Below are 20,693 nucleotides of genomic sequence, written 5' to 3'. Positions count from 1 at the left end.
GGAGAACCTCCCGTCAAGCATGCGAAGGAACCTGGGGCGGAGTTGAGTTCTAGGAGGTGCACGGCCCCACAGCGTAGGGCACCCTCGTCCCCACTCACACCACCCACTGAATGTCAGGGACCAGGCCGCTGGATGGCGTGAGCTTCGGCCCTAACTGCAGTGGACCTTTCTGGCTGCTGGGGCTAACCCCACCTGCCGTCTCCAAACCTCCCCGCAATCAATTCGTTCACCTGAGTGGGCAGCACCGAACAAGCTTCATCGAGGTATCATTCCCGCTTTCACGACGCGATCAACACGCGTTCCCGTCAACCTTTTGAATCGGTACCAACCCAGCAATATCGAATAACTTATCCATTTCGGATTTCGGGTTCAAGCTTTATTGATATCCGTGCTCATCATACACGACCACATCACCAGCCCCGCCACCACCCTATCACCACATCCAGCACCATGGAGGACGAATGGGAACCACCAGTACCAGCAGGGTACAACGATACCAACCGTGCCTTCCTCCAAGCCTTCATGGCACGAGGTACTCTTACCTTTTCCGAGGGACAGAAGCTTGTGGCTGCCATTCTCGCAGCTGCCAGAGGCGAGTCCGTGGACCCAGAGTCCATCACCCAGGAAGCGTTCGCAAACTATGTCCGCACCGCCCGCGAGGCTGTCGAGCCTCTAGACTACGATATTCGCAGCTCTCGGGACCAGCTCCGCAATGGGGAACGCATCTGGGCCTTCATCAACGCACACAGCGACCCCCCTACCCAGATGGCCACCACCCACACGCCAGATGAGGTAGCCTACATCAAGCGTCTGATGGACCTTATGTTCGATGAGTACAACACCGTGCGAATGGAGGTTATGGCCGTCGACGAGGGACAAGCCCTCAAAGCGTCCCGTCCCCGCAAGCCGCGCGAGAGTCAACATTTGAACGGCGAAGACGAGGAAGACCAACCGGCAACCGCCGCGTCCGACCGTGGTCTAAAGCACTCCGAGGTTTTGACCCTCCTCTCCAGCCTCGCGGCCGAAGGCTGGCTGGAGAAGAGCCGTGCTGGGTTTTACAGCCTCAGCCCGCGCTCGCTGATCGAGATGTGGAGCTGGCTGGTTGCTACTTACAACGATGATTCCGAGTCGGCTAAGGATTGGCAGCGAATCAAGTTTTGTGAGTCGTGTAAGGAGATCGTCACGTACGGCCAGCGCTGCTCAGAGATGGACTGCACCGTTCGGCTGCACGACATCTGCCAAGACCGCTACTGGCGCACGAGGAGGGGAGAGAAGAAGTGTCCCAAGTGCGAGACAGAGTGGACTGGGAATCACTTCGTCGGCGAGCGAGCTATTACCTCGCGCCAAGGTTATCAGAGGGGTAAGGGCCGTGCTAATGGCAGTGGCAGTGGAAACAGCCGACGGAGCGATTTGGAGGACGCAGTTGCCGCTCAGCAAGAGGCTGCCGACGAAGATGAGGACATGGAGGAGGCTTGAGGATTTGCTGTTGCATAGTCTGTGGCTCAGCAGTGGTCCAGCGGTGTTGTCATAACACTTGGCTCTTTCCGAATCTCTTCAAAACATCGGGCGCCAATCCAGCACAGACGACATTCATCGACTGGCAACAATGGTTGGGTTTGCACACGAAATACCCATGATATGCGAGACTCGTGCCTTTTGCGCCTCAGCTCCGCGAAATACGGAAGTGTTATACATCCACGAGCGTTCCTGGAAGACGGAAGACGTTTTGGCTTTCGTTACGGGCATACACTCACCTTACCCTTTCAGCACAAAGGGCCGGCGATCCTGGCATCCCCTGGCGGATCCATCCACACACCCGGCACAGCACAACCGTCCGCTTTGGTCTCATCCTTCCGTCCTCCGTGTTGCGATTTCGGCGAAGATCTGCCTATTCCCTGTTACTATCAGTCACTTTCAAAGCGACTAGCAGTTATCAGGTATCGACAACATGGCACCTTGACATCTAGCCAAGTACCGTTGCTGTGGTACACAAGGGCAAGACAGCCAAAGCCTCAACTGCTACCAAGGTGGAAAAAGGGCAGCTGCCAGGCATCATGTGTGGTATGGAGAGTTATTGTGAACATAAGGTGTCGGAAGGGATGGATTGTCAGATGTCGGCCTCGAGGTTATCGAGATCGAAGTGGCCAACGGCTGTGGTGGAAGGAATTCGATCGCTTGAGCGTCTGGTTTGAGTCTTTGTTTTACTACTCTTTGGCCAGGAGAGAACAGCATGGCAAGTACATGTTAGATTCGAATCCCCAAGCGAACAATCTTCTTGGACTACTGATATGCTTTATATACGATACTCGGCTAGGAAAGCCAAAATAGGTCGTTGATCATCTAGCCTGGAAAAGGTTTGGGAAAGTGGATGATACACAGGGAGGGACATAAGATGTGTCAAATTACCGCCGGCGGGTGCTCTTACTAGGCAAAGGGGTCAGCAAAAAGGGGGACATGGCCTGCTAAGATATACAAGTATAGCTCGGTTAGTCATCTGGGTCAACTTCGCAAACTCATGGATGGCGTTTTCTTGGTATTTGGTAGAAATGTCAACGATGCCGCCAACGATACCCAGTACGATATGTCAATTTACTTCTCTTGCGTTTGTTGGCCTGCTTGATTTCTCATGTGAGTGGTGAGTATATTATCATTATCCTCAGTGCTTATGATGCCATTCAAAGGACTAACAGACATTCATCCGGGACTTTGAGATCCCCAAGCCGCCTACCAATTTTATCACATGGATATTTCTCCCAGAACTTCATCCGATGCGAACCTGACTCTGTTGAAGCTCCCTTTGCTGAATTTCGATATCGGGCAGATGTGTAAATGCAAAAAGACGCTATATGGAATCCCTCAGAACCCGAGACATCGCGGAATCGTGTTGTGGTTCCTACCCCAAGCGAAAGAGAAGTCGCAATGTGTATACAGGTAACTGGAAGGTACGCCCCTTGAATTCGTGGAAAGATGCCGCGCATCACACCGCAAGGGAAGGAGCGCGTTCCCCAATCAAGCCGATGGATGATTGTGAGCCTGGTTAGGGACGACGGGATGTGTGTCATGACCGTCAGGCATTCGGAGAAATTCTCTCTTCACCAACATCCAGCACTTATATCCCACCCTTGGGGTGTTGTTACTTGTTTGCGATACCAAAACAAAGGTGAAATCGGGCCGTTTGTCCACAATCAGACTGGCAGCTGGGTTCTACCCTCCTTTCTACTGCTTCTTTCCATTTATATCCAATTTCCCTTCTTCTCTTATCACCAGCTTACTCCTCAGAGGTATTGGTTCCTTCACCCTTTCCTCAGCTGCCGAACAACACAAAGATGACCACGTCTACCTCGGCGTCTACCTCTAATGACACCTTCCACCTGTTCCCCTACCTCCCCTGGGAGCTCCGCGCCTGCATCTGGCAACTGACTGTCTCGCCACGCACCATACCCCTCAAGACCGCACACCACTCCCTCCCACCATGCGCATTCTCCGTCGACATCAGACGCCGCCTTAACGGGTACTACGACAGGTTCCCGGAACGGTCAATATCCATAAGGCTACTTCACACATCTAGTCCCATCTCAGCAGCGCTCCATGCCTGTCAAGAAGCCCGCAATTACCTAACTCATCCCGCATGCGGCGCGAACGGGTACGGATACTACGAGAAGATGTCCTCATCCAACCTCGCGAACAGGCAGCAACTGTGGTTATGGGAAGAGAAGATCCCTTCCCCCTACATCTGGGTGAACTTTGAGGTCGACATGATCGATATAGGCGTTACACGTTTTGGTCTATCTGGAGAGTCAACCTACGCTTCCAAGTTCAGAAGGGTTAAGTTTAAACCCATGGGGGCGTTTGCGGCGTTTGAGTGTCTGACGCCGGATCCTTGGCTGGGTGAGTACACTAGCCATACGAGCTTCCCGCATGTGAAGGAAGCGGAGGTAGAGTTACCTAGACATGCCTCTATCGCCGAATGGGCCGATTATCTGCCATGGGATCAGGTGGAAGACTTATTTTGCGGATTGAAGGATATTGTCTTTACAGATCCCTCAGGGAAGAGGATGACACTTGCGGAGATCATTAAGACATTTCCAGAGGGTCGCCCACCCGGGTATGCTCTTGAGAACTAATTAGTGAAATGCGCCGTTGCGTATGGTATGAAGATGGAGCCTCTTCTTGTAAGTTCAGAACATGATGGATTGATTCTGACGCGAAAGCTATTCAGCCATGATCTTGCAGCTGACAGCGTGTGGCACTATCCGGTCGGACAGCCGCGCAACTTGAATCATCCAAAGGAGTCACTCTTTCTGTGCTACATTCGAGCTATCGCTTCAACTTCTTTTAGCATCAAGCACGTTTACCACATCTTTCGAATGTCATCGCAAATCGTTGAATTACAGCAATAATAATGAGCTGGTGCGTCATGCCCACGATTATCTCGGACTCTAGTCGTATATGCACGAACTATCAAATAGGTCAACCAAAGACTGGGTCGCCTACAAATTAGCAATGGTTTGGTGGTTGTTAGTTCAGTTCTTGGAACCTGGCTTAAGCAGGGGGTCTGAATTTGGTGGCTTCTTTAGAGCTTAAATTAGTCGTCGTTTGAAACGAATAACAACAACTATGACTAATACACCACGAGGCCTCTTTGATTCATCTGACCACCCATTCTCTCCGTGATCCTTACGACTAGGAGATATATGTCTCTGAAGACTCCAACTCCAACAATAACGAAAACATGACCCCCTCTTGCTCCAGTTACAACTCCAGCAACACCACCTTCCACCCGTTCCCCCGCCTCCCCTGGGAACTCCGCGCCCGGATCTGGGAAATGTCCATCTTGCCACGCGTCGTTGAAATCCACGTCAGAAATATCGACATTTCCAAAAGAGAACATGTCACATACTGGGCTTGGCCGCTGCGCTCGAAGCTCCTGTTATCGTCCACCCCCGTCCCGGGAGCGCTCCATGCCTGCCGAGAAGCCCGCGACCATCTAACCCACCCTTTGACTGCGTGCGGCGCAGATGGAAGAAACGCATACTACGAACTGATGTCGTACTCCGCCATGATGAACGTACAACAACAGTGGTCATGGCAAGATGCAGTCCCCGGCCCTTACGTCTGGGTGAACTTCGAAATCGACATGATCAACATAGGCTCGCAACGGTTGAGTCTTCCTCCTATAAGTTGCGGGCGCAAGGTTAAGCGGGTCAAGTACATATCCCCGGGCTCTTCGGTCGGCCAGGCTTTTGACGTCGTGCTGCCAGGGGAGTATGTCTTCCCGGGCGTGAAGGAGGCGGAAATAGAATGCTTTCATGATGTAACTTGGTTGGGAAATTTTTCACATCTGTCGACCCGCTTGGTTTGCGGGGTGGAGGGTGTGGTGTGTATAGATTCTGTGGGAGGTAAAGGTAGAATGACTCTTGCAGAGGTCTTGCGGGAGTGACAGGAGAGGAGGGGGGAGGAATACAGGAACAGACCTCGTGTTGATCTGTCTTGGTTGCATTTTCCTCCGTATATCTAGATGAAGTTTCCAAGCAAGGCTGCCTGCCCAACGCCACACTCACGTTGGATACCGCGAAGCTAGCCTGCCTCCCGTCCCCCTTCTTCTAGAAGCGGCCCGGCGGCGGCACGCTGTGCGCCTCCTCACCTTAGATCCTGCCCACCCGCTCGTCCCGCGTCTTTCGGAACCCCGAATGACGCCGCGTGGCCTGCCTCGCCGCCCTACAACTCTACAGACGGCTGCACAGCTCGCCTTGCCTTTCCCGCGGCCGGTTCTACAGCCGCCCGTCTATAACGGAGACACTCACAAAGATCCAGCGCCCACGTCTAAGGACAGGGCTGCCAAAGATTTCAAAGAATGGCTTCTCCAACGAGATCCCTCGGAGATTGTCGTTTACACCGACGGCTCTATGATAGCTAAGCAGATGGGCCTCCCAGCGCACGCGGAGGACCCCGACGCCGAAGAAAGACCAGAGGGCGAGTGCGTAGGCTTTGGCTATGTAATCTTCCAAGGACAGACAGAACTCGGCCGCGGATGCGGTCAGCTAGAACAAGCGGAAGTTTTCGATGCAGAGGCGGAAGGCGCGCGGCATGGTCTCAAGGCCGCTGTGGCGCTCTTCCCGGAGGCACAGGCCCGACCACGCATTACGATATGCCTTGATAACACGTCCGTCATTAGAGGACTCCGAGGAACCCCAGCTGCGTCGTCACAAGCGGCTTTCCTCGATTTCCGCGCCATCCGAAAGGGCTATGGCCCCAGTCTGGTGAACGTCCGCTGGGTTCCCGGCCACAAGGGCATCACGGGCAACAAGATTGCGGACGAGCTCGCTAAGGCGGGCGCCGAAGGAGGAGAGGTAGTCAATGAAGGCTTGGTTACCCTTGCGCACTCAAGGCGGCTTGCTAAGAGGGAGGCGCGTACGGATTTCAAGGCATGGTGGGCCGCGAACAAGCCAGAGTCATATGCAGACTACCGGTTGGGGGTCTCTATCAAGCCTAACGACGAACTAAAAGAGCTGGACAGACGCTCTTTACACCACCTCCTCGCGGCCAGGTCTGGCCACGGGGATTTCAAGGACTACCATGAGCGCTTCGAGCACGAGGACGCCCTGCTAACATGCTTCTGTGGAAGCTGGAAGAATCCCTTCCATCCCTTTTTCTGCAGGAAAGCATATGCAGTTTCCCCCGTCACGGGCGAAGCGGCTACGCGGGAGAATCTCTCCCTTGCTATTGGAATATACTGGCAGCGCTTCATCGCTAGAATCCAGACCTCGCACTTCTTTTCATGGACTTGTACGAGAAAGGCATGGCGCCAGACACTCTGGCAACAGCACACTGACGGCAGTGGCGCCGCTGACAACCTTACGGGGTTTTTACGGAGTAGAGGGGTGGAAGTTGGCCATGGCCACGACATTGAGAGGGTTACGGTGGACTTGGACAGGCTAGTTCACCGTGCAAGGAGACGGGAGGAGGCCTTGCGGGAGGAGGAGAGCGAGAGCGAGAGCGGAGAGGAGTGATTTTGTCATTTCTTTTACCTTTTCCTTTGTGCTACAGGTTCCGTCATATACTGGCGGCTCGCCCACTGGGCGATTCGATTATAAGTGTTGGGCCGCGTTTACGCTATGGGCAACACATGATTTATACTGGCAATTAGGCCTCGGTTTGCCCTCGGATTAATGGTTTTGGTGGACAGTTAGGGCATTGCTCTTAATTTTGTATGCTTGACTCACCGGTGCGGCACGTCTCATGCCCTACGGGAGGCGGAAGTAGACGTTAAAAATAACAACAACAACAACAACAAAGCCACACTCACGTTGGACTCTACCAGTATATGGCTTATGCATGTATAGAACTTAATACCACTAGAGGAACCAATTAAAGACCATTACCTAAGACAAGGTGCATAAACCTCACAAATCCAGATTGCCAGCTAGCCGGTACCCCCCATTAGGCATTTACAACAATACCCTCCCACATGTTCTCTTCTGCCTCCTTTCATTCGCATTTCCTAAAATCCATCCAACTCTTACCAACTCTTTACAGTATCCTCAACCACCTACCTTGAAATATAAAACATGACCACCTCCACCTCTCCCAAAACTTTCCACCCCTTCCCTTGCCTCCCCTGGGAACTCCGCGCCCGCATCTGGGAACTAACCATCTCACCACGCACGGTCCATATCCAAGTTAAAACACCGCAACGAGAGAGACGACCATCTCAACTACCGAATCGCGCCGGTATCTTACAAATTAATATTCACCTGCACTACACTTTTCATTCCAACAGCAGCGCTCCATGTCTGCCAGGAAGCCCGCCATCACCTAACTTACCCTTTACCCTAAAAAACGACGGAAGGGAAGTTGGTGGATATTATGAGAAGGTGTCCGCTGCCGACCTCATCAGCGCCGCAGAAAGGCGGTCGCATGTTTGGGAAGAAAAAACCGAAGCTCAATTTTTTAGTAACCCCCCAGATCAGGGCCGCTACATCTAGGTCAACTTCGCGGTCGACATTGTCGACATTGGCTTTCGGCGTTTCTCGCTGGCTGCAAACTACGCTTCCAAGATCAGGCGGGTTAGGTTCAAGGTTAAGATGTCTAGTGGGCCTATCATTGACGTTCTAGCGGCGGCGGCGCCAGGATGGCGTGAAGGCAGGTATTGCCTTCCTAATGTGAGGGAAACGGAGATAGACTGCTTGAGTTTTGATTGTTTAGCTGAATGTCTGGTCCGGAAGCGGATGGGAGATGATTTGGTTTGTCGGATGGAGGATCTGGTGTGTGTAGATCCTCCGGGGGAGAGGAGGACACTTGTGGAGGTTCTAGACGTAGCCCAAACGAGAGGAAGATAGTAGTCTGAATAGTTACCTAGAAGGCGCGACGGGACTTGTGTATGGGAGAATGGAAGTCACTACAAAATAACTGATACCAGAAGGAGCACAAGACTTCCGAGGGAGATAGGAAGGAGGACGTTGTCAAAGGCTAGAGATGAGGTAGGTAAGCCAATGCATGATTGGGAGCTGGGGCGGGGACGAGAGGTTGTGCACATAGTTTCAAGTCAAAGTCTCCAGGCCTTTGGAGGACGTTCTTTTCTTCATCAGAATCAAGCACTTATATTGCATCTCTGGATGTTCCGGTTTCTTTGTTTTGAGGATGAACTGTTTCGAGTGTAGATATCTACCCACCATCGTGGGAAAAGAGAACCCTCGCCCCTTACATCTGGGTGAATTTCGAGGTCGACATGATCGATATAGGCAATAAACGTTTTGAACTGCCCGCACGCTACGCTTCCAAATTCAAGCTGATCAAGTACATGTACAATTCGTCCATGTCGTCAGTTTATGGGCTTTTGAAGTTCTGATGCTAGCGCCGCCAGGCCGGTTTCGCACAGTTACACCGCCAGGGAAGAAGTGCTTTCCGAATGTGAAGGAAGAGAAGATAGATTGCCCTGACTTGAATAACTTAAGAGTCGAGGCAGGGGGACATTCGTGGTGCAGAAGAGTGGATTGGGAGTCGAAGGATATTCTTTGTATAGATCCCCAGGGAAAAAGGATGACGCTTAAGGAGATTCTGCGAGGATTCTGAAGTGGTTGGAGGACGCCAGTGTGACGAACCGTTACAAGCACAGGAGTATTATCGCTGGGATAGAACAATAGAGTAACAGTGTAGTAGCCAAAAGGTACTGATAGATTGTGATAGCTATTGCTTGCTGAAGAACCAGGTATAACGAAGGCCGGGAGGCCTTCTTATATACTGGTCTTCAACCCCGTCCCGTGGTCCTATCTGATTGGTCAATCTATCTAGCTTACATGAGGCTCAACGATTGGATCGTAACAGCCAGACCCTACATGTAATTTTTTCCCGATGACTTATGGGGTTGGCTGCGCTGTCAGGCTTGAATACAGAAAGCTTCGTATAATCTCATATTTTGCAGTTGAAATGAGCATGCAACCTCACCTGGTTGTGCAATGGCTGTCATCGGTGGTGGAGATGATACAAAAGGAAGAGGTTGAGACCTGGACGTTGGGGGACTTTTAGCTTTTTTTTCACTTTATCAACCCAGCTTCTCTCCTTTACCTTTCCTTTTCCCTCTTCGTCCCCTACCTTCCCTTTCTCATTCATTGTGGTATCTGAAATGGAAGAGTTTCATCATTTCTCAGGGTCTTGTAGCGGGCCGATAACTTAAAAATCTATCCCGACCCATGGCCAACGGTTGATAGCGATGTGTAAAGATCGAGAAATATCAACCGTCACAAACTCTTCTACAATCTAACCCTGGTTTGTTTGTTAGTCTGGTACAAAAAACGCCTATCTCTACTCTCGAGGCAAATGAAAAGCACTCGGGGCTTCGAGTAGACGGGTGATAGGGACTCCCATCTCATATCCCCTAGACTTGGAGGCCCTCAGAGAAACCGAGAGGGACAGAAAAGAGGCTTTCGTACCTAGCTTACTAGACCATCATCATTGTCAATTGCTTCAAACGAAAGCCAAAAGAAGGCCAATGAGAGCTCCAGTTCGCTTTTTTCCGACCCTTGTCCGAAGAACCAAACCGACAAACAAACCAGTATTGTGTTGTAAATTTGAGGTTGGGGATGGGCCGATATATTGAAAAAGCAAAACAGTTTGCCAACTGGCTGGCTACCCCTCGTTAAGTATAACCCCAATGCCATGCTCACTCTTACCTTTTCTTGTGTCTGTTTTCATTCTCGTCCAATTCCATCGGTTTCTTGTCATTAATTCGGCTTCCCGAGGGTACCAGCTCATTCATCTTCTCCTCAGCTACTGAATAACACTTAACATGGCCAAGTCCACCTCCAACAGAACCTTCCACTTCTTCCCCCGCCTCCCCTACGAGCTCCGCATTCTCATCTGGGAACGGGCCGTCAGGCCACGCGTTGTCGACATTCGCTCCAACCGCCACTTCAAGGACCATCCGAGCTTTCCTAAAACCCTCGAAGCTGGTCGCTGGATACATCAGAACTAGTCATAACGCCACTCATTCCCGCTCCCGCCGTGCTCCATTCGTGTCGAGAAGCCCGCAATCACCTAACCCAACCCACACGCACACGTGCAAGCGGCTACTATGAAAGGGTATCGGTGAAATGCATCGTCACACCACCGCGGAGTGAGGGAGAAGGACAGATCGAAGACGACGACCCCTACACCTGGGTGAGCTTTACGATCCATTGGGTTGACATAGCATCAAGACGCCTCACGTTGTCTGCACACTACGCTTCTAAGATCAGACGACTCAGGTTCGCGGCTCCGTTAGGCAGTCAGCCTGCCGTTGAGGTCCTGGCGCCAGAGAAGGACGAGGACTGCTCTCCCAACGTAAAAAAGGAGGTGGAGATAGACTGTCCTGATGGTATACAAGCCGCCGTGTTTCCCAAATTCCGTGACCTGCGGGTAAAACACTGGCTAAGATCGATGAGCCCCTTGTTGGGTAGCATGGAGTGCCCCCTGGGGTATGATACTTATGAGCTTAACTTGCCGCACCCTCCCAAATGTCTTCGCGTACCCTTTTTGACTTGACGTACCCTCTGGCAGCTGGTAGTATAAGCGGGTCGTTTTCGGTTGTAAGTTGTCACTACCACTCAATGCATCACCAACCTCACTGCATCGCCAACCTCACTGCATCGCCAACCTCAACGTATCGCTAACTTCAATATATTAATAAAGCCTTAGCACATCGCTCAAGTTCTATTCTTTCTCCCTTCCCAAATTCGTCCACGGGTGATTAGCGATACAATGAATGCGGTATGTGGTGGTGTAGTGAGGTTGGTGATAGAACTAGCGGCGCGGCTGGCGCAAAGGCATCCGAAAGTTTGGAACCTCAATATTATTTTGCTGGAATTTACTATACAAAACAGTGGATGTTTCATGTCAGCTGTCACTCAGCTGGCATAGTGGAGTAAGAGGGTACGCGAAGTTAAAAAGGGTACGTGAAGACAAGAGGGAGGGTGCGGCAAGTCAAGCTCATACTTATAGATCCCCTGGGCAAGAGGATAACGCTGAGCGATGCTCTTGATGAGACCCTAAAGTCTGCGCGGGAGAACCACGAGCCTGTGTATAATTTACTGTGACTTGAAAAGTGGCTAGGGTAGGCTTTCGCGTATGAATCCAAGTTGTTAATGAGAGTATCTCTTTGTTTCGAGAGTGCAAATCTGACGATGCCCCCAATTTGGAGCCAGTTGTCCTATTATTGCCCATTGGATCAAGGTTTCAAAACCGACAATCTGACTAGCGGGCGAGCCACTATGTGTGTTTGTTGCTCCGCCCAGGAATCTCACGAACCATGCTCCATGCTCCTGTATGCCCGTAGCCGGACCGGTTGGTACTCATCCTCAGGTCGGAGATTCCAAGACCTCTTAAGGGAATTTACCAGTCTCTACCAGTTCTATCACTTGGGTATCTGTCTCTCAAAAACTCCATCCGAGGCACATCTAACCCTGACTTAGCTTACCGACCCATGGTGTGTAAACCCTCACTATTCGCTAAATGTCGATACCATATATGCAAAATAACCAACGCAAAAAGGATTCCAGACCCACATATAACGAGACCGTGTTACGCCTCCCTCCCAAACCCAAAACCTCCAACCGGAACTGAAAACCCCTCTCACCTCCAGATCCACGAAGAACTGACCTCTAGGTAGATTCCATCTACGTCATTAATGCCGAGGCCGCCACCGGGGTCCGTCCCACGGGTTCGCCCTGAAACCCCTAATCGTCCTGGACAAGCTCCTTGATCTCCTCCCTCCCGCCAGGCAACAACTGCGCCCCGCCACCACCCGTCGCCAGCAACTTCTCGGCGTCCTTCGCCGTGAAATTGAACCGGTCAATCACCTTGCCGCCGTCCTGGGCCCAGAAGCCGACTTCGTCAATGATATCGTAAACGATATCTTCAACTATTTGCTCCTCGTAACGGTCCGATACCGGGCATAGTGGTTTTTGATTCAGGACACTACCGTCGTCGAGCATGTCCACGTCGTCCTCATCGCCGCCTACCCCGTTCTGCTGCTTCTGGGGGAGACCAGAGCCGGGTGGCGGGAACCAGAAGTCGGGGCCAAAGTTAACCTCGACGGCGCCGCCGCGGAAGACACTCACGGCTGGGTAGTAACCTACGGTTCCGTCGTCGAGGGCTTCCCTGCCGGCGTGTGCCCCTGACTGCGTGCTTTGTTTTGAGGCGGGTGGCAAAAAGGCAAAGAGGTCCGTCCAGGGGGTGCCCATGTCCTTTCCGTTTTTGTAGATCTTGATGTACGAGTTTGGTAGTGTCCGTAGTGATGGCAAGGGGTGATTTGGGTTTGGTTGTTCGGGTGAGTTTGAGCCTGCCGATGTTACCGGAGCCGGGCTGAAGAGATCTTCTAGTTCTTTGGTAGTGTGGTAGTCGATCTTTTCGAAGTAGATGTGCTGCTTGAACCGAATGGGAATCCGGTCCCGAATAATGTTAGGTGCTTCCAACGACGGTTCGTCGTCTGCCAAATCCACCGCAGGGTTGTAATGCCCCGTTACAATCTTCCTGTGTAGGTGCTCGGACGGAAGCTGGATCTCGAGCCCGATCACATCGCCTTCTTTGATCTCCTCGCCGGGCGGGAAGAAGTCTTTAGGCCGCGACATGTGTACCTTCTGTCCTTCCACGTCGCGAATGCCATAACTGTAGCAATCGAAGCCGACAGGAGCGTCGAGAGAGGCCTCACGCCGCGCCCAGCCCAAGCGAACGTGCCCATGTGCCTTGGTATCCGCTTCAGAACCTGGCTCGCGTAGGGTGCCTCTAGTTACCTTACACTCCCAGTACCATCTGCCCTCGCGCACGGCCACGTTGGCTCGTGACATACGGAAGCCCTTGTCGGTTGTGACATGACGGCCCTGCCGGTCGAAGTATACGTGAGAGGCAGAGTCCTCAAAGGCCATGTGGGCAGCGTACGGCTCTGTCTCGGTCTGCCGATAATAGAACATCGAGGGAAAGGTCGGGTCTGCTATACAGTGGGTGTAATGGAATGCTCTCTTATTGAAAACACTGTCGAAGTAGGCCAGTTAGCGTGTGTTCCCCTTTCATCGAAGGAGTAAAGGGTAGGTATATAATGCATACTGTTCTGTAGCATCAAAAAACTCTATCGTCTCGCCCTCAGGTCCTTGAACTTCATGATGGCTGTTGAAGACCGGACCACGAGCGGGCTCGAAATCAGTGAGCTTGGGCGGAGCTAGCTTGTAGCGCGCAGGGAGCAGTTCGTTGATGGAGGGCTCCTTGTGTTGCTGCTTGGGGTCGGGAGTTGCTCTAGAACTGTCGGAACCACCAGCCGCTGCCTTGGCCTCCCTCTTCTTAAAGGAGTCCTTCTTTGTTCTCTTCTCGCGGTTCAGAACTGCTGCTTGTTGGGTTTCCTCGGGTGCTTGTATTTGAACTTTTGGAGCGGCTTTATTTTCGGGGTTCAGGGGGGATGGAACCGCTGGACTATGGTCGTCTTCGAGTGCGCGCTTCTGAGGGATTGTTGTGGCAGCTCCTGAAGGTGTTTGCTCCCTTCGGGGAGAACCAACGTCGCTGGCCATATTCGACCGGGCAGGCGTCGTGCTAGCAGTAACGGATGTTGATAATTGGCTGAGTTGTATAGTTTGTGCTCGTGAGCTGTTCTCCTTTTTGAACTCGACTTGGGTTTGGACTCGAACGGCGAGGACGTCAAGTCGAAAGTATCGGCGGGACCAAGTCTGATCGACGACAGCTATGGATGGTAAGAATGACCTGAAAGAACTGGTAGTAGACCTGCGAGAAAACGCTTTGGTATTCGAAGTAGAAGCAAACTTTGCGAGGAAAATTGGGTTCCTGAGTTCGGGTTCTGGGGAATTGATGTTTGTGGTAAGATCCTTGGAAAGAGTTTGGAGATGCAAGAAGAAACAAAGACATGTGAAGCAGAAATGATGGAAGCTTCAATCGCATTGCGACTGACGGCAGCGTGTCGCGACAAAAGGGTGGGGCTTCCGTCTGTTAGTGGGCTCCATTACGAACAGCAGGCAGGGGTCCCGGAGCTTGTCCTGCTTGTTAGTCACCAGCCTTGTAGACCATTAAAACGCTAACAGCGGGCCAACTGCCTGCCGCAAGGACGTCTTTTGCTAACGGTCGACACTTGGAAAGACGCCAAGACAGTTGCGTCGCGGGTGATCCCATTGTTCGCCTTGACGCCAGCAGTTTGAATTTCTGGATTTCTTCCCCGTCAACAACATTCCAACACTTTCATTTCCACGACAACCCCAACCCCGATTAGTCCTCTCCATATACCAAAACGGCTTTCGCATCTCTACAACGCCCGACGAACATACATAACGGTCGAGCGACAAGATGCCCGTCGTCAAGGGAGGAGTGTGGACCAACATCGAGGATGAAATCCTCAAGGCGTCGGTCAGCAAGTATGGCCTGAACCAGTGGGCCCGCGTCTCGTCGTTGCTGGCCCGCAAGACCCCCAAGCAGTGCAAGGCAAGATGGGCCGAATGGCTGGATCCCAGCATCAAGAAGATCGAATGGAGCAAGGAGGAGGATGAGAAGCTGCTGCATCTTGCCAAGCTGATGCCGACCCAATGGCGTACCATCGCCCCCATCGTTGGAAGAACCGCGAACCAGTGTCTGGAAAGATATCAAAGGCTTCTTGACGAAGCTGAACAGAGAGAGTCATCGGCTCTTGGGTTAACGGGCCCTGACGGAGGCGAAGCCCACGCGCCCAGCGCCGACGATGTTCGCAAACTACGACCCGGCGAGGTCGACCCCGATCCGGAGACGAAACCGGCCCGCCCCGACACCATCGATCTCGATGAAGACGAGAAAGAAATGTTGAGCGAAGCTCGCGCGCGTCTGGCCAACACACAGGGTAAAAAGGCCAAGCGAAAGGCCCGTGAACGACAGCAAGAGGAGTCGCGCCGGCTAGCCGCTCTTCAGAAGCGTCGTGAGTTGAAGACGGCCGGTATCAACATCAAGGTTACGACCAAGAAGAAGGGTCAGATGGACTACAATGCCGATATTCCATTCGAAAAGAAGCCAGTTCCTGGATTCTACGACACCACCGAGGAGATGTCTCGCAACGAGTACCAGCGCTCCCATTTCGACCCCAAGAAGCAGCAGGTTGGGAACAAGCGTAAGGGCGAAGAGGATGAGAGAGACGGCAAGAGGAGAAAGGGTGACAAGGACCCATCTGTGCAGGCCGCCCTCAAGGCTGGTCAACTGCAGAAGATGCGGGAAGCAGAACAGAGCAGCAAGCGGAGGTCTTTGGTCCTACCAGCACCACAGGTCGGCGAAGGCGAGTTAGAGGAAATCGTGAAGATGGGCATGATCGGCGAGCGTGCGAACATGTTGGCTCGTGAAAGCGACAATGACGCAACTCGCGGCCTTATCAACAACTACTCGACACTCAACACCAATGCGCCAATCCGAACGCCGATGGCCCCTGCTCAGGAAGACCACATTGCAAACGAGATTCGCAACATCCGGGCGCTAACAGAGACACAATCCTCGCTTCTTGGTGGAGAGAACACCCCTCTACACCAGGGGGCTGGCTCTACCGGCTTTGAGTCGGTTGCGCCTCGGAAACAGGTCATGTCAACCCCTAACCCCTTAGCCACCCCCTTGCGGGCTGCTGGAGCTGGTCCTGGCGCCACGCCCCTCCGCGTCGGCCAGACACCGCTGCGCACTCCCCGTGATACCTTTGCTCTCAACGATGCTGGCGAAGAAATGTCACTGGTAGGCGGCACACCCCGGGATGCCAAGATGCGCGAGATGTCTATCCGACATCAGCTTAAGCAAGGCCTCGCGTCTCTTCCCAAGCCCAAAGAGACCGAGTGGGAGCTCGAGCTGCCGGATGATCAGCAGGAACCCAAGACAGCTGAGCAGCTGGAGGAGGATGCTGCTGAACGTGACCGTCGGGAAAGGGAGATCAGGGAGGCACGAGAGCTGTTGGAGCGCAGGAGACGTACGCAGGTAATGCAGCAGGATCTGCCTCGGCCTATCCAAGTCGATTACCAGTCTCTGCTAAAGGAGGCCTCGCAGGTTGAGGACCCCGTCAAGGTCCTCGTCGCTCGTGAGGCGGCCTTGCTCGTAGCTCATGATGCCACCAGGTATCCTCTACCGGGAGCTCAGCCAACTGCCCGGGCAGTGGAAATCCAGAAAATTGACGACGCTGCGTTGCAAGAGGCCAAGCTCCAGGTTCTAATGGAAATCAAGGATAAGCCCAAGCCCGAGGAAGTCCAAGCGGCGTGGGAAAAGAGCAACAGCAGCTCCCTTTTGCTTGGCCTGGGATGCTATGAGGACGATGAAGAGGAGGAGCAGATTTCAACCATGCAAATTGCGCTTGAGGTATGTTCCCCTAACTAGTATTCGATATTGTCGAAGTGTACCAACTAATCCAACCTTTCAGGAGGTCATTGACCAAATCGTTGCCTCGGCCGAGAAGGGCAACAAGCTCGAGAAGAAGCTCAACCTGCATCTTGGCGGTTACAAGAACCGGGCTGAGATGCTGCGGAAGAAGATCAGCGAGGCTCACGAGGCTTTGGAAAAGGCGAACAACGCTCTGGGTGCTTTCAAGGTTCTCCAGACCTCGGAGCAGGCTGCTATTCGCAACCGGCTGGCGGCGCTGCGTGGAGAGGTGGGCTTCGTCAGCACCAGGGAGAGAGAGGCGCAGGAGTTGTATAGGAGGACAAGGGAGGAGTTGGACACTTTGACGCTTAATGGGCCGAAGACTAATGGGTTCCTCTGATAATGTGCTTGGGGGGGGGGGGGGGGGGGGGGGTCAAGGTTGTGAATAGTGAGTGTTGGTTGTTTGATGGCATAGCTTGACGTATCTGGAATTTGTCTATAGAATGGCACAATGATCACCGACGTCAAAGAGCAACAAAATTAGAAGCGTTTAACAATATCCGTATATATAGAGGACATCTCTAGGAGTCCTAGTGTGAAGCCATGATCATATAGCTCGAGGTCGAGTTCCCTCTCCATGTAGGCCGGTTCTTCACCTTGAGGCTCTCATGGACCGGACCTGGACGGGGATAGTAAAAACATTGTCCAGGCCCAGCTCTTAGGAGGTTGGTCAGTCAGGGTGCCCGGAACGCCCCATTTGGCTGGCCGGCTGGGCCGAGTGTTTTACTCCACGCCCTGAGGCGGGCTTCCCGCTTCGCTAAGAGGATCCCGCAGATCGCTTGACCCCGCTGCGGGGAGGGGCACTTCAGGCGCTTGATCAGGGCGTTCCCGCGTTCGTCTCAACTTGTTTGACTTCTCGAGAGTTTCACCAACTTCTTGCTTCGACAAAGCTCCCATCAAGAAACACAAATTCGAGGTGTCATATAAACAGCCAAGATAGCACCTAAAATAACTTCAGAATACATCCATCCGACAACTACAGAGCCAAACAACACCCGAGCCCCGACAATGTCCGACGTCAAGGCCAACGCCGAGGCCCTTGTGCCCAAGTTCAAGTTCGAGCGCCAGCTGAACCAAGGTGCGTAACCATCCACTTGCCCTTTCTTATACGTACCGTTGCACACTCGGATGGAAATACCGAAAGAGCCACCTGGGAAGCTTTGAAAACCTCCATGACTGTATACTAACCCTCCGCCCTCCACCTAAACAGACCAAGCTGGGCGCCGCACCACCCTCCTCGGCACCATCGACTCCCAACCGGCCCTGCTAGTCCTCGAGCGCGCCCCCTTCCCAACCTCCACCGACTACCTCTCCTCTGCGCCCTTAACCCTCCGTACGCTCAAGAACTTGGGCGCCAACGACATCTACCACTGGTACATGGCCAGCAGCGGCGCTGTTTCCACAAACGAAGAGGAAGACTTCTCTGACCTCAAAATCAACCTCATCTACCCGTGCACGCCCAAACACATCGCCAAATACTCCCGGCAAGCAGTCCGCTACGTATCCGAGACGCCCCAGATCTACCGGGACCACGTGCGTCCGTACATGCAAGCGCAGCGCGAGTCGGGGAGGCTGAACTGGGCGTTTAACATCGTCGAAGGCAAAAAAGAAGTCGAGGACGTGATCTACCGGACTCCCTACGGCCAGGACCCGGAAGAAGGGTTCCTGTTGCTGCCAGACCTGAATTGGGACCGTAAGACGCTGGCCGCCTTGCACCTACTTGGGTTGGTGGAGAGGAGGGATATCTGGAGCTTGCGAGATCTCAAGAAGAAGCATGTGCCGTTTTTGAGGCATATGAAGAGGAAGTTTGTTGAGGCTACGACCAAGGTGTACCCGCAGATCGACGAGGACCAGCTGAAGCTTTATGTGCACTACCAGCCGACGTATTACCACTTTCACATTCACATCGTGCATGTGCAGCTGGAGGCCGGGGCAACGCAGGCGGTGGGTAAGGCGGTGGGATTGGATGGTATTATTGAGACGTTGGAGGTTATGGAAGGGGATGGGGAAGCCGGCATGGACAAGTTGACCATGAGTTATACCCTTGGGGAGGAGAGTGACTTATGGAAAGATGTTTTTGGACCGTTGAAGAAGAGAAGGAGCAGCAGCAGCAGCAGCTGAAACATGAGAGGGAGGAACTGAAGATTTGAATTGAGGTGACTAATTAGGTAGGTGTGTTTAGTTCTCACGTCCGTACAGCTTCTCCACCGCCAGGACTAGGTCGTTAACGCTGGAGCCGTGAGGGCAGTCAGACCACTGACCGCCGTCGCGGATGCAGAAGATCTCGTTGTCGAGGCGGACGGTACAGCTCTTCGTTACGCCGGCCTAGAGAGGAGAGGAGAGAAGAAATATGTTAGATACCACATAATATCATTACGACGGAGTGGTTCGGTCTTGGAGGGGAGAAGGGACAATACATACATCAGCGCTTCTCTTGACACTGTCTTTGAGCAGAGCCATGCCCAAGGCACCGTCGTCCTTGGTAGCACATTGGTTGAGCTTGTCAAAGTCGATGGCGTGCTCGAGCGCGCAGTCCTCGATCAAGCTGCGCTGAGGGATCTCATCGTAGTTCTTGGTTAAACACATAGTGAAGCCAAGGAAGATCTTGGGATCGGGGTACAGCTTCTGGGCGCAAAGCTCGATGATGTTTCCAAGGCCTAAAAGAAAAGTACAACCGGTCAGCATATCAGTCTCCACGTGTGGCACATCCGTCCCGTCTGTTTCCCAGAATGGAAAGGCAATCTTCCACTTACACTCTTCCGGACCGTGCTTGCAAGCAACCCCATCATCGCTGTTGGTCGGTGTTCCGATAAACGACAAGGTAAAGTTGACCTTGGTATAAACCCTCTGCATAGCAGGCAGAACCAACTCCCTAAGACAGTCTCGCGCGTCGGGGCATTTGCTCATGATATGCGCCTCAAGGGCTACCGGTTCGTGTTCAGTAGTGTCACCGCCCACATCGGCATTGGTGGTGGGCGGTATGGCAATGGCGTTGATGGTTGATAGATCTACGAGCGACCATTCCGATAGGCCATCGCTGTCATCGAGGTCCATATCCATATCGAGCCCGCAAAGGGTCCATACCATTACCATCAGGCAGACGGCAACGAGGATGCGACGGAGGGCGTGTTTATCGCGGCCATTTTGACTGTTGTCGTTCTTGTTGGTGGTTTCGGATGGAATAGGCGAATTAATAGTGGTTGGTGTTGTCGTGGGTAGTAGGGTTTTCTCGTCCATGTTGGCGATATTATTATGTATTTGATGGTTCTTGGTCGTATAAAGAATATCTTGTATCACTGCTGCTTGATGTGATATAAGTTTGGAGATGGTCGACAAGGTCAAGAGTTGAAGTCTGTGAGAAAAGAGAAAGAGGCGGCAGATCTGATGTTGGGGTCCAAAGACATCGTCACTCAGATGGGTCACGGCCATCCACAAGTGGAGGCAGGCGCGATAACGTGGAGTGCTAAGGAGCAATTGGATCCCTGTGATGGCGCTTAACTGGGGCGTTACACCGAGAGGAGGCTAGGGGCAGGCAAGCGAGCGAGTAAAGAACTAATGTTCGGTTACATGTAGTAGCTGCCTGCTATCAGGAGAGTAGCTTCCACCAGAAGCGGGCATGGCTTCTTGTCTTTTCAGCCATCAGACCTAACAACTGTTACTAGAAAGATCGCCACGTAGGTAGATATATTGCCGAGTTGTTACGAGATTATGGTTAAAGATGCGCCTATCAAAAGTTGTTGCCCTCTAAACACATGGCCTGGTTCGGATGATGAGAGGTCTCACGCAGTACCCTCGATTGTTTCGTCCCGAATAGAGGC

General features: G+C 52.7%; 9 protein-coding genes across 9 annotated transcripts; 7 read left to right on the top strand and 2 right to left on the bottom strand.

The window, feature by feature from the left end:
• Positions 1–413: 413 nt before the first annotated feature.
• On the top strand, positions 414–1,476 carry SMAC4_00743 (uncharacterized protein; the record flags this gene model as incomplete). The annotated part of the gene is made up of 1 exon (XM_003349806.2): positions 414–1,476. The coding sequence occupies exon 1, from the start codon at positions 451–453 to the stop codon at positions 1,474–1,476; it is 1,026 nt and encodes a 341-aa protein (XP_003349854.1). The 5' UTR covers positions 414–450.
• Positions 1,477–3,326: 1,850 nt separating this feature from the next.
• On the top strand, positions 3,327–4,124 carry SMAC4_00742 (uncharacterized protein; the record flags this gene model as incomplete). Its single annotated transcript, XM_003349805.1, has 1 exon — positions 3,327–4,124. The coding sequence occupies one exon, from the start codon at positions 3,327–3,329 to the stop codon at positions 4,122–4,124; it is 798 nt and encodes a 265-aa protein (XP_003349853.1).
• A 701-nt stretch (positions 4,125–4,825) lies between these two features.
• Positions 4,826–5,440, top strand: SMAC4_13481 (uncharacterized protein; the record flags this gene model as incomplete). The annotated part of the gene is made up of 1 exon (XM_066091436.1): positions 4,826–5,440. One exon carries the CDS (start codon positions 4,826–4,828, stop codon positions 5,438–5,440), a length of 615 nt encoding a protein of 204 aa, XP_065946468.1.
• A 210-nt stretch (positions 5,441–5,650) lies between these two features.
• On the top strand, positions 5,651–7,010 carry SMAC4_13480 (uncharacterized protein; the record flags this gene model as incomplete). Its single annotated transcript, XM_066091435.1, has 1 exon — positions 5,651–7,010. The coding sequence occupies exon 1, from the start codon at positions 5,691–5,693 to the stop codon at positions 7,008–7,010; it is 1,320 nt and encodes a 439-aa protein (XP_065946467.1). The 5' UTR covers positions 5,651–5,690.
• Positions 7,011–10,285: 3,275 nt separating this feature from the next.
• On the top strand, positions 10,286–10,471 carry SMAC4_13479 (uncharacterized protein; the record flags this gene model as incomplete). Its single annotated transcript, XM_066091434.1, has 1 exon — positions 10,286–10,471. One exon carries the CDS (start codon positions 10,286–10,288, stop codon positions 10,469–10,471), a length of 186 nt encoding a protein of 61 aa, XP_065946466.1.
• A 1,038-nt stretch (positions 10,472–11,509) lies between these two features.
• On the bottom strand, positions 11,510–14,375 carry SMAC4_07055 (uncharacterized protein). The gene is made up of 2 exons (XM_003349654.2): positions 13,576–14,375; positions 11,510–13,503 (listed from the first exon to the last, which is right to left on the bottom strand). The coding sequence occupies exons 1-2, from the start codon at positions 14,028–14,030 to the stop codon at positions 12,210–12,212; spliced, it is 1,749 nt and encodes a 582-aa protein (XP_003349702.1). The 5' UTR covers positions 14,031–14,375; the 3' UTR covers positions 11,510–12,209.
• Positions 14,376–14,814: 439 nt separating this feature from the next.
• SMAC4_07056 (uncharacterized protein) lies at positions 14,815–17,233 on the top strand (the record flags this gene model as incomplete). Its single annotated transcript, XM_003349655.2, has 2 exons — positions 14,815–16,815; positions 16,877–17,233. The coding sequence occupies 2 exons, from the start codon at positions 14,815–14,817 to the stop codon at positions 17,213–17,215; spliced, it is 2,340 nt and encodes a 779-aa protein (XP_003349703.1). The 3' UTR covers positions 17,216–17,233.
• Positions 17,234–17,361: 128 nt separating this feature from the next.
• On the top strand, positions 17,362–18,996 carry SMAC4_07057 (uncharacterized protein; the record flags this gene model as incomplete). Its single annotated transcript, XM_066090559.1, has 2 exons — positions 17,362–17,953; positions 18,086–18,996. Exons 1-2 carry the CDS (start codon positions 17,884–17,886, stop codon positions 18,994–18,996), a joined length of 981 nt encoding a protein of 326 aa, XP_065946465.1. The 5' UTR covers positions 17,362–17,883.
• Positions 18,997–19,032: 36 nt separating this feature from the next.
• Positions 19,033–20,513, bottom strand: SMAC4_07058 (uncharacterized protein). Its single transcript, XM_003349657.2, has 3 exons — positions 19,629–20,513; positions 19,297–19,532; positions 19,033–19,200 (listed from the first exon to the last, which is right to left on the bottom strand). The coding sequence occupies exons 1-3, from the start codon at positions 20,302–20,304 to the stop codon at positions 19,054–19,056; spliced, it is 1,059 nt and encodes a 352-aa protein (XP_003349705.2). The 5' UTR covers positions 20,305–20,513; the 3' UTR covers positions 19,033–19,053.
• Between the last annotated feature and the right edge of the window lie 180 nt (positions 20,514–20,693).

The sequence above is a fragment of the Sordaria macrospora genome, chromosome 3 (genome assembly GCF_033870435.1).
Source record: "Sordaria macrospora chromosome 3, complete sequence".
In the NCBI taxonomy this organism is placed as follows: domain Eukaryota; kingdom Fungi; phylum Ascomycota; class Sordariomycetes; order Sordariales; family Sordariaceae; genus Sordaria; species Sordaria macrospora.
The sequence above is the reverse complement of the archived record's forward strand: the minus strand, read 5'-3'. Positions and strand labels throughout refer to the sequence as shown.

Coding starts and splice junctions, on each gene's coding strand:
- SMAC4_07058 (XM_003349657.2), bottom strand. CDS start 20,304: ATGGCCGTGACCCATCTGAGTGACGATGTCTTTGGACCCCAACATCAG. Junction 19,533..19,628: donor CAAGCACGGTCCGGAAGAGT/GTAAGTGGAAGA, acceptor CTTTTCTTTTAG/GCCTTGGAAACATCATCGAG. Junction 19,201..19,296: donor GTGTCAAGAGAAGCGCTGAT/GTATGTATTGTC, acceptor TCTCCTCTCTAG/GCCGGCGTAACGAAGAGCTG.
- SMAC4_07055 (XM_003349654.2), bottom strand. CDS start 14,030: ATGGCCAGCGACGTTGGTTCTCCCCGAAGGGAGCAAACACCTTCAGGA. Junction 13,504..13,575: donor TTTTTTGATGCTACAGAACA/GTATGCATTATA, acceptor CTACTTCGACAG/TGTTTTCAATAAGAGAGCAT.